Here is a 12596-nt window from a genome sequence, read left to right as displayed (position 1 = left end):
CAAGGTAATATAAAAATGTATGAATATCCATCATTTTATCTCTTCTCATGAACGGATGCTGCAAAAAGCAAATAAGATGTTTAATATTACCAGGAAATACTAGAAACTATCCAGGAAAGTTTAAGAAATGTTTATTAATTTTCTTCGAATTTCTCATTAAAATATACAAACCTGTTCATCTGGAACTATATTCTCCAAATTTCATATTAAAACACACCAGCTTTAAATCTCCTCTATCTATTTCTTCTCATGTTTCGCATTAAAACACACCAGTTTCAAATCACCTCTATCTATTTCTTCTCATGTTTTGCATTAAAACACGCAAGCTTCAAATCACCTCTATCTATGTTTCCTCATGTTTCGCATTAAAACACACCAGATCCAAATCACCTCTATCTATTTCTTCTCATGTTTTGCATAAAACACACCAGCTCCAAATCGCCTCTATCTATGTTTTCTTATGTTTCGTATTAAAACACACCAGCTCCAAATCACCTCTATCTATTTCTTCTCATGTTTTGCATTAAAACACGCCAGCTTTAAATCACCTGTATCTATGTTTCCTCATGTTTCGCATTAAAACACACCAGTTTCAAATCACCTGTATCTATGTTTCCTCATGTTTCGCATTAAAACACGCCAGCTTTAAATCACCTGTATCTATGTTTCCTCATGTTTCGCATTAAAACACGCCAGCTTTAAATCACCTGTATCTGTGTTTCCTCATGTTTCGCATTAAAACACACCAGTTTTAAATCACCTCTATCTATGTTTCCTCATGTTTCGCATTAAAACACACCAGCTCCAAATCACCTCTATCTATTTCTTCTCATGTTTTGCATTAAAACACGCCAGCTTCAAATCACCTCTATCTATGTTTCTTCATGTTTCGCATTAAAACACACCAGCTTCAAATCACCTGTATCTATGTTTCCTCATGTTTCGCATTAAAACACACCAGTTTCAAATCACCTCTATCTATGTTTCCTCATGTTTCGCATTAAAACACACCAGATTCAACTCACCTGTATCTATGTTTCCTCATGTTTCGCATTAAAACACACCAGTTTCAAATCACCTCTATCTATGTTTCCTCATGTTTCGCATTAAAACACACCAGTTTCAAATCACCTCTACCCATTTCTTCTCATGTCGCGCATTAAAATACACCAGCTCCAAATCGCCTCTATCTAAGTTATATCATGTTTCGCATTAAAACACACCAGCTCCAAATCACCTCTATCTATTTCTTCTCATGTTTTGCATTAAAACACGCCAGCTTTAAATCACCTGTATCTATGTTTCCTCATGTTTCGCATTAAAACACACCAGCTTCAAATCACCTCTATCTATGTTTCCTCATGTTTCGCATTAAAACACACCAGTTTAAAATCACCTCTACCTATTTCTTCTCATGTTTCGCATTGAAACACGCCAGCTTTAAATCACCTGTATCTATGTTTCCTCATGTTTCGCATTAAAACACACCAGTTTCAAATCACCTGTATCTATATTTCCTCATGTTTCGCATTAAAACACACCAGTTTCAAATCACCTCTACCTATTTCTTCTCATGTCGCGCATTAAAATACACCAGCTTCAAATCACCTCTATCTATGTTTCTTCATGTTTCGCATTAAAACACACCAGCTTCAAATCACCTGTATCTATGTTTCCTCATGTTTCGCATTAAAACACACCAGTTTCAAATCACCTCTATCTATGTTTCCTCATGTTTCGCATTAAAACACACCAGTTTCAAATCACCTCTACCTATTTCTTCTCATGTTTCGCATTAAAACACGCCAGCTTTAAATAACCTGTATCTATGTTTCCTCATGTTTTGCATTAAAATACACCAGCTCCAAATCGCCTCTATCTAAGTTTTATCATGTTTCGCATTAAAACACACCAGCTCCAAATCACCTCTATCTATTTCTTCTCATGTTTTGCATTAAAACACGCCAGCTTCAAATCACCTCTATCTATGTTTCCTCATGTTTCGCATTAAAACACGCCAGCTTCAAATCACCTGTATCTATATTTCCTCATGTTTCGCATTAAAACACACCAGTTTCAAATCACCTCTATCTATGTTTCCTCATGTTTCGCATTAAAACACACCAGTTTCAAATCACCTCTATCTATGTTTTCTCATGTTTCGCATTAAAACACACCAGTTTCAAATCACCTCTACCTATTTCTTCTCATGTTTCGCATTAAAACACGCCAGCTTTAAATCACCTGTATCTATGTTTCTTTATGTTTCGCATTAAAACACACCAGCTCCAAATCACCTCTATCTATGTTTTCTCATGTTTCGCATTAAAATACACCAGCTTCAAATCACCTCTATCTATGTTTTCTCATGTTTTTCATTATAACACACCAACTTCATATGATAACGGCTCATAACATTCGTTAACAATCGGACTTGTGTTTAAAGCTTTGAAACGAAATTTTGTTGTGCCTTAAAGTCATACTTTATCAACCTTTAAGTTTACTTGACCCAGTTTTTAATTACCAACATTTCTAAAACATGTGATGAGGGGAAATAGTTCTAATTAATTAATTAATTTTGATTACCCTCCCAAGTAAGTAAGTAGCTAATTATTGCTTTCTTTCTTTATATTGTCAGCTTTAATAACACATTTCATTAAACTAGTCTTGCGTGTGACAACATAATTAATATTTTTAAAAGTTTTCACCTGTTATGTGTTTTGTTCCATCAGGTTCACCCGTTTCATCTTCTGCTGGCTGGAGGACGCTGCGTTCCATTTTTTGCAAGCAGTTGTTTCTTAAATCCAAAGTCAAGTACCTGATATCCGACAGGTAGCGCAGCAGTTGAGAAGGTAGTCTGGTAATATTGGTGCCAGTAATTCTGAGAATGAGCTTGTGAGAGTGATGTAAGCCCAGAAAAGCATCTGGAAGCACGTTCTGTAGATTGCGGCCAGTGATGGTAAGGTCACGGAGCTTGGCGCCAAAAGTCCATTGGAGCTGATGAGACAAAGTTGGTTCCTCGACTTCCACTACTACTCGGCGAAGCGAAACGGATTTGTGAAGCACGTCATGAAGCTGAAAAGATCGAACATTGGCGTATGTGCTGGTTTTGAACGTTCGCAGGAATCTGTACATACAAAAGAAATGTCTTAGCGTCATCACCTACATGTTTCTGTAGACTAAATATGGCATAATGTTCACAGTTTTTACTAAAATTAGAAAGTCATTGAATTTTGAAAAAATTGCTTTTTATTTAATCTGTAAATTAGGCGCCACAGGTGCTTCACGCTATTCAAAGCATTTATGTGGTGCACACATGTGTTTATTTGTTTTGAATTTCGCACAAAGCTACTCGAGGGCTATCTGCGCTCGCCATCCCTAATTTACCAGCGTAAGACTAGTAGGAAGGCAGCTAGTCATCACCATCCACCTCCAACTCTTGGGCTACTCTTTTACCAACGAAAAGTGGGATTGACCGTCACATTATAACACTCCCACAGCTGAAAGGGGTGAGCATGTTTGGTGTGAAGGGGATTCGAACCCGCGACCCTCGGATTACGAATGTAATGTCTTAACCACCTGGCCATGACGTATGTTATTGATGACCTTATAACCTTGTGAATAAGCAATAATTCAATGTGACAGATGTACTGTTGTTGACGTGTTATTACATATTATTCTTTGCCTTTGCTCGTAAGTTCGTTGATTTATAATGTACCAGATATTATTAGCTGTTACTTAATAAATAATACGATACATTATAAAAGGTCTAATTAAGAAGTTTAACAATGAAGAAATTCTATGGAATCAGACTTGAAATATTCGTGTATCTTTCACGAAAACTTTGTGTAAAAATAATTAAGGCTAAAGATATTGAATGACACATTGTAATAGATTTTGACTTGATTAACATGATGCGTAATTCGAATATAAAAGAACGTTACTGAATGTAATTTAAGAAAAAAACACTGATATATTCACATTAATAATGTTCTTTTCTTTCTCTCACTGAGTTCTAGTCCCCCAAAAGAGACAGCGGTAAGTTTATGAACTTAGAACGCTAAAATTCAGGGTTCGATTTCCTGCGGTGAAAGAGTAAGTAGCTCAATGTGACTTTGTTCCAAAACAAACAAACAGTGACTTGGAATCGCGAGCCCGGCACTCGACTCGTAATCTAAAAGTCGCGGGTTCGAATCCCCGTCATACCAAACATACTCGCCCTTTCAGCCATGGAGGCGTTATAATGTGAAATTCAATCCCACTATTCGTTGGTAAAAGAGTAGCCCAAGAGTTGGCGGTGAGCGGTGATGACTAGCTACATTCCCTCAATCAAGTCTTATACTGCTAAATTTGGGACGGCTAGCGCATAAAGCCTTCGAGTGACTTTGCGCGAAATTCAAAATAAGCCAAACTTGGAATTGTGATGTTTGATTATGTTCTAATTTTCTTATGAGTATAATTTTGTTGTGGCAGAATAAATCTGAATACTCAGATAATTGGTATTTAATAAGATATTTCAGATATACATTTCATTAAAGTTCATACCTGAGTTCTTGTAGAGTTCGAGAGTCCAAATATTTCAGGGCTAAGCCGCGCATGTCCAGTTCTACCAGTCGCTTTAAACCGCTGAAACTCACAGTACCCAATATTTCAATTGGATTGTGAGAAATGTCTAAGGTGTGTAGGTTTACCACGTGAGCCCACAAGTGAGATGGAACTTCTTCTATCAGATTATGTGAAAGATCTAGATGTCGCAACTGTTGCAAGTGGCGAAACGCAAGTGCAGAAATATTTCTCAGCAGGTTGTTTGCGAGTGTCAAGGTTCTTAGTCGTGACAAAGGAAGACAAAACAACTGAGATAAATTTGTATTTTTTAGGTTCAATGATCGTAACGACTTCAACGAATAAAGAAATCCATAATTAAACTTCGGCAAAGGATTATGGGATAAATCGAGTTTAATCAGATGCGTAAGATTCTCTATATTTAGGCTTAGCAGCTGATTGGAGGACAAGTTCAAAAAACTTAACTTGTAAAGATGATTGATTACATCATATTGGATCACAGGAATATGATTGGCTGAAACGTCAATAAATCTTAGAGTAACCACAACAGGAAAAAAAATTTTAAAAAGTGGACGGACGATTATATTGTGAGAAAGATTTATTCTCTCCAATTTGGTTCCCACAAAGGCACTTTCCGGCAGTGTTGCTATCCTATTGTAACTCAAATCCACGATTCTGATTTCTTCTAGAGATGTAAAGGCCTCTGGGGAGATGGTGGAAATATTATTATACCTCAGACTCAAAATCTGGATTGGTGGTTTGCCTTGAAAGTCTGTAGAGCTAACAGATTTTATACTATTGTGGTCTAATTGCAATACTTGAAGGTTTGTTGCTTCAGTGAAGACAGTCGGAGGAATGACAGTCAGTTTATTGAAAGACAGAAACAAACGATGGAGTGAATTTCCTAAGAAGTCGAAAAACCCCGTTGGAATTAATGATATGTTGTTGTGGCTCAAATCCAACGTTTGAATATGAAGGACGCCGTCGACATCTTTGTACGTCAAAAACTTATCCAGTCTGCTAATACGATTATTTGAAACATTTAAATGCATTGGAAAGTTAGGGTTGCTTACATTGCTAAACATATTGAACGAAAACCTCCATAAGTTATTAAACTGTAGAAACACGCTTGTTAAACTTGTTAAGTTATGAAAAGTCAAAGGCTCTATTATACGAAGTCTATTGTGTGATAGCACAATGGCATTCAGCATGGGACAACTTGTGAAAGATGTGTGTCGAAGAATTTCAAGTCTGTTTCCCAAAAGTACAACATTCCTGAGTCTAGGAAGTTCACTAAATGTTTTTGGTTCAATCGTTCGTACTTCATTATGAGACAGAATTATATTAGTCAGAGTAGTGTGCACTTCTTTTCTGAACAGGTTTTGTGGAATGAACACGACATTGTTTCCCTCCAAATCGCAATGAACCATGCTGGTTAAGTTTAACAGAAACGTGGAAGACAACTTAAAAATCTTGTTGTGGTCCATTTGAAACCATTCAACCTCATTTAGATATTTCACAATCATTTCATGAGAAACATCATGGGATTCAAACAAAGATCCCAGTTCCACAGCTTTCAATGAGTTCCTCAGAGGAAATAAAATTGTTGTATCCACATTGAAGAGACTGTTATAAGAAAGTTTTAATTCTTTTAGTTTTAACGTGTGAAGAAAAGTTTTCTCAGAGATGTACCTGATACCATTATTAGCTAAGTTAAGATATAATAAAGTGCTACTCCAGCCGTAAAAATCGCTTGAATGTACTTTTCTTATTTGATTATGTTGAAGACTCAAACGAAGAAGCCGCTTGGAAGTCACCAGAGCTTCTTTTGGAACACTTTTCAAGAGGTTTCTCGAAAGATCTAATACTTCTAAGCTCTTTCTACATGCATACAAATCGTACTTCTCTAGATATGAAAGCTGATTTCCTCGCATTAAAAGCTGTTGAAGGTGTTCCAATTCTTTTAATGCCTTTGGAAAAGATTTCATTATATTGAAACTCAAGTCTAAGGCAGTCAAGGTCGCTTCTAAACCTTCAAAGGCCCCAGCAGGTATGGAAGACAATCGGTTATTAGCTAAAGATAACTTTTGGAGATGAAGACCTCGAAATGCTTTTACTGACAATATCCTCAGATAATTATAGCTCAGACTTAGTTTGTGTACGGAAAAAGATCCGTTTAAAATATCACTTTCTAACTGTGTCAAAACGTTATGACTGAAATCTAATTCATCCAAATGACGCGTTGATAACTTCCAATTACTTGGAAGAGATGGAAACAGATTGCCTCCAAGGTTTAACATTTTTAAGTATCTGAGATTAGAAAGAGCATCTGGAGGAATCCAGTCTAGAAGATTGTCGGATAAAGACAGCGTGGTCAAGGACTCTGGAAAAGGTTGGCCCTCTAATTTGCTAATGTGGTTGTTTGTAAGATCTAAAGACGTGACGTTTCGAAGACCCCTAAACAAGCTGTCTTCTATAAATGATATATGATTGCTACCTAAAAGGATACTGGAAAGAGTTAAACGTGACCAGAGTTTTTCAAAAGACCCACGACTTAAGTCCTCCAGTTTATTTGAATTTAAATTTAACCATTGGAGATAAGATAACTTTCTTAAAGCTTTAACTGGAAATCCGTTAATCTGATTGTGACTCAGATCTAAAGAAGTCATCAGATGCTCAGATCCGCGAAACACGTGAAGTGGAAGGGTCACTAAATTATTGTACATCAGTCTAAGAGAAGATACCGCTGTGCCATCTAGCGACTCATTGTACAATACTGGAAGGCCAGTCCTCGCAAATGTCAGCTGGTAGACTTCTTTAAAGGGAATCTTTGGAAAGTTCAAAAATGGTACACTCACACAGCTAGTTTCTTGTTGTCTAGTATCACACGTGCACAAAGGATTGAAGCTACACGGCATAGGAAATGCAGAGGAGTGATCCAAGAACCCAAACAAAACGCCAACAAGTTTCCACACGAGAAGCGCCATCTAGAAGAATGAAAACAAATAAACAAACTTGAATATAAATATTAAGTATTTTTGCAGGGTACATATATTTAGTATGTAAAAACAAATATTTTAAAAGTAATTAATAATTTCTGAACAACCAATCAACATTTCTGAACAGATATATAGTAAAAGAGCAAATTAATAAAGACAGATTTTAATTGAATTTCCTGCACACTACTACCATTTTCACTAATGGTCAATTTTGTAAACCCTTATTAACCTGAAAAGTGACCTAAGAAGGTCGAAAAGTTGTTCTCTACTTTACTTTAATAAAAGTTTCAATACCAGTACCAGCTGTCTTAAGATACATTTTTACTTCAAATGGATTTCTCGTCATCACAAATAATGGTGAATTTATAGGGGTGTAATAAAATAAGAAAAGAAAAAGTTAAAATGGTTGTTTGTTTGTTTTGAATTTCGCACAAAGCTACACGAGGGCTATCTGTGCTAGCCGTCCTTAATTTAGCAGTGTAAGACTAGAGGGAAGGCAGCTAGTTATCACCACCCACCGCCAACTCTTAGGCTACTCTTAGGCTAATCTTAGGCGCTAAACAACATAAGTAGACGAAGCCGGTAAGATAATTCCATATATTTTCACTTCTAAAAGTTAGAATAACGAAAGATATATTCTCGCCAAGTAATAGCCAGAGCACACGTGGTGTGACGTAAGTTTGTTTGTTTGTTAGTAGTTAAGCACAAACATGCTAGACGGTTTCTTGGTGTGTGAGTCCGCTGTGCCACTGGCGGAGACATGACATCAGTATGAAATAGCTAACCGATGTCTGTAAAGGAGTCATTGATTTTGGATCATTTGGAGAAATCCAAACACGTACGAGAGTGACTGCGGGAATCCGTTTAAGGAGAGAACGAATGAATGTTGTTTGTCCTAATAGAAACAGGAAGAATTCACAACTAGTGTTCAAATAACGACAAACAAAATCTAATGATTGAAGCATCCTGTTCAAAAACACGACTAACAAAGTCTTAGACCAGAAGGAAGGCAACTAGCCAATAACTACTACCCAATGTCGATTCTTGGGCAACTCTTTTACCAACGAAAAGTTCACTGAGTGTCATTATAACACCACCACGGCTGAAAGGTCATGAATTCTATTAAGCATATAAAGTCTAGTTTTATTTTACAAAACTACCTACATTTCTCAAGGCTTCATGCGAATTCTGTTAAATTTAGACATTGTGTTTTGTAAAACAAGAAGAATCGCAAACCTTCCTCTCAATATCATATTTTCAGTTAAAAAGCTTTGACTGTTAAGATATTAATATAATATTGTCCTATTACATACCAAACAGTGAATGTACGATGTTGTTTTTAATGTTCCGATCAACTAACGTACACGAATTACGTTCGTAAGACAAGACCGAGAAAAGTTGAAGTTCTAAATAATTTAACTTATAGTAACTGGGAGAACTATTAATAACATATAGTGTCATTTACAATCTAATTAAGAAACTGTTCTTTTAGTCGTGAAATTTATATCGTTATTATAAATATATATATTAACCTGGAGCAATCCCCCATTAGTGAAAACTGAGGGGGCGTGTTCCCCTCGCATCTTTGTCCATTGAGAGGTATAAGTAACGTTTTTCTTGTCAATCAGTTTACGAAGCGTATAGTAGTTTAATTTTTACAAATCAACTTGCACACAACTGACAATGTAACATTACAATTAGCATTAGATTACGTCATCTGATTTTTGAAAAGCGAGGTAATACAGTAAAACAGATTCACTGACAAAGACCGTTAACCACGGAGATTAGGAAAATAATAATTGTTATTCGTTCGAATGACGGTCGAACGATCCAAAAACAACATATTGCACTGAGCTAATTTTTTGATTGTTCGATGACTCATTTTTTCCTTTTATTTTGATACATTGGAATTTTCAAACGTAAACTTTTAGTAGAACGAATACAACTTCTCAACATCCAAATAACAAAAGTAAATTATAAAAAGAAAAACAAACAAAAAATATGAAAAATGTGTTCAACCAAAGCAAAGCGTTTAAACTTTGTTGACCAAACACTCACGTCTGTCCATTTATTGAAGGGCAGCGAGGAAGATTTTATCTTCACTTCTCCCCAATGTAGATCTAGGTCTGTATTTAACTATCGGAAGGGAAAGGTTTTACTGTAAAACACTTACTAGTTATAAAACTACAGTTTACAGAAACAATTAAATCACACTTTTGTTCTTGATAAGTCTTTCTCTGTAAAAAAAAAAAAACCTTAAAAACGACAACAACACAATCTGAACTTTTGACAAGACTTAAGTGATAAAACTAGTGATAAACGATTTTAGCTCACGAAAGAAAAATGACTGGAAATTGAAAGAGGTGTTGAAACCAACATGAAATATAAAAAAAAAAACTGACAAAGACGACAATGCAGACCAGGTCATTATGTGAATATATGAGGAGTGGTAAATATATAACTTCAGAGAAAACGATTGTTGCCAGGTGCAGACTTGGCGCGAAAGTTATCGTCGGTTATGAGCTTCTCGCCTTCACAAACAAGCAAACAATATATCGAAAAATAACGTTTGTATTCACTGTCATTTTCTAGTCATAGCTCTGCGATATACAGATAGAATTTAATATACATAAATAAAATATTTTTTTTTGTTGACCAAGGGTACGGTTTTTACCACTTACATCGATTACGAAAGAAATGAATCCATAAAGAAGCGATACTTTTCTTTGTCCTACAGTACTGGACATTTTCGTTATTACCTGCCAGTTCAGATCCTGTTATATATGCATATATATGAAATACTGATCAACTAAAATACTTCTGTTATCTATAGCCACGAGACTTACAGACCTCTATTACACACTGAAATAAAATACTGTTAGTTTATATCGAACTGTAACAAATATAATTCAACTATTACACAACTCAACTGATTTAATCAGTGATCAACTGGTTATTAATCGTTTTGGAACTAAGCACAGAGCTACACAATGGGCTATCGATGCTCTGCCCACTACGGGTATCAAAACCCAGTTTCCAGCAGTGTGAGTCTGCAGACATACCGCTGTGCCACTCGGAGGTCGAACTGGTTACTTTTAATTGTTAATGACTAATTACTGTTACAGTGATTACCAATCCACATGTTAAGTGTGGGTGTTTTAAAGAACCACCAAAAGTACATTTCTGGAGATGGTAAGGTAAATAGCTACAAACAAGGTCCGGCATGGCCAGGTGATTAAGGCACTCGACTTGTAATTTAAGGGTCGCGGGTTCGAATCCCTGTCACACCAAACATGCTCGCCCTTTCAGCCAAGGGGCGTTATAATATGACGGTCAATCCCACTAATGTTGGTAAAAGAGTAGTCCGAGAGTTGATGGTGGGTTATGATGACTAGCTACGTTTCCTTTAGTCTTACACTGCTAATTTAGGGATGGCTAGCGCAGATGGCCCTCGTGTAGTTTTGCGCGAAATTCAAAACACACCAAACCTTTACAAACAGTTATTCGTTATGAACCTTTAGCTGCGAATATTAACTTGTAAAGATTTAATCTCTTGATTTTCCGCCTGGGTTATTTGCAAAACGTGGAAAGACAAAAATACGTATTTAGGTTACTGGTCGAGCGCTCTATGTACGAACAATTACAATAACAGATTTCAGTCTTCTCTAGTCTCTTTGCTGCTGTATGGCTTACATTCAATTTGCTTGTGTTAGCGTGCATGCTGTGTTATCTAGTCTCTGCTGACCACAATAGTCGAACTCTGAAAGTTTATATGAACTATCGAAGATGGGGTGGATGGATTTGTTATGGAGTGATCAGCAACGAGTTTTATTTGTAACTAATAAAATACTACAGGATTTGTGTTTAGTTTATTAAAGCCACTTATTGTACAGTTTAGGAAAAATCCATAAACACTAAAAGTTAAATTAAACCAAATATTATTACAATAATATTTATTATTAACTGAATGTATCAATGCAAGTAAAAAAAAAAAACAAACAGAAATACACAAGCTATTGAGTTTCATTATGTTTAAGTTACGTTTTCATGAGAATTGGTGAATGTTTCATGAAGAAACGATACCGAGATTTGTAAATTTCGGAAGCTGGTATTTTAACCTTAAGCGAAACGAAGACTAAACGACCAGGCTAATAAGCCCAAAGAACAAGCATAGGCACCCTGATTTAGGACTGATGACCAGATGAAGACCATTCAGTCAGCAGCGGTCGTCGTCTACATTACTATTTTTAGTCTATCACCGATGGCGCAATGTTGTTTTAGTTTTATCTCAAGTAATGAACGTGTTGTTATCGGCTAGAAATACTATCTACCTGGCATTTACGAGTTCAACAATATACATTGTACCTACATGTTGCTCAACTAACATTATGATTGACACAGGTGATTAAGGCACTCGACTCGTAATCCGTGGATGGCGGGTTTGAATCCTCGTCGCATCAAACATGCTCGCCCTTTCAGCCGTGGGAGTGTTATAATGTTACGGTCAATCCCACTATTCGTTGGTAAAAGAGTAGCCTAAGAGTTGGCGGTGGGTGGTGATGAATAGCTGCCTTCCCTCTAGACTAGTTGTCTTACACTGCTAAATTAGGGACGACTAGCGCAGATAGCCTTCGTGTAGCTTTGCGCGAAATTCAAAACAAATCAACACCGTGATCTAAATCTAGTACACTTTTAAAATTAATTTATCTTGTTTTTAACTCTAAAAACCATTCCATAATTATACGTAGTTTTTATAGCTTTTTTCTGAAATAAGTCACTGGAAAGTAAACAACAATTAAATCTATAATCTGTTGGGATGGTCAGAGATAATAAAAAAGCTGCTGCAATCAGTCTGTTTCTCTATGGTACTTACAAATAACTGCTAAAGTTGCGTTGTATAGCCTTATTGGAGTATTCAGTTACCATCATCGAATGTTTCATAACTTGTATAACTGTGGGGTTATTTTGTTCTTCTATAGCACGTATTTTTGAGGAGAAATCGTAAAAAGCGAAATTACTACTTAGCAATGAGTT

At 36.1% G+C, this 12596-nt stretch overlaps 1 protein-coding gene across 1 annotated transcript; it reads right to left on the bottom strand.

The window, feature by feature from the left end:
* Nucleotides 1-2694: 2694 nt before the first annotated feature.
* Nucleotides 2695-7326, bottom strand: LOC143236519 (uncharacterized). The gene is made up of 2 exons (XM_076474820.1): nucleotides 4546-7326; nucleotides 2695-3127 (listed from the first exon to the last, which is right to left on the bottom strand). The coding sequence occupies exons 1-2, from the start codon at nucleotides 7287-7289 to the stop codon at nucleotides 2695-2697; spliced, it is 3177 nt and encodes a 1058-aa protein (XP_076330935.1). The 5' UTR covers nucleotides 7290-7326.
* Nucleotides 7327-12596: the final 5270 nt, after the last annotated feature.

Source organism: Tachypleus tridentatus, chromosome 13 (assembly GCF_004210375.1).
Source record: "Tachypleus tridentatus isolate NWPU-2018 chromosome 13, ASM421037v1, whole genome shotgun sequence".
NCBI lineage: Eukaryota > Metazoa > Arthropoda > Merostomata > Xiphosura > Limulidae > Tachypleus > Tachypleus tridentatus.
Note: the sequence above shows the minus strand (reverse complement) of the source record. Positions and strands in the feature narration are given on the sequence as shown.

What these genes read in the sequence shown, in the direction of transcription:
- LOC143236519 (XM_076474820.1), bottom strand. Translation starts at nt 7,289, where the DNA reads ATGTACAATAATTTAGTGACCCTTCCACTTCACGTGTTTCGCGGATCT. An exon ending in CGAACTCTACAAGAACTCAG is followed by an intron (nt 3,128 to 4,545) that starts GTATGAACTTTA and finishes TTGTATGTACAG; the next exon opens with ATTCCTGCGAACGTTCAAAA.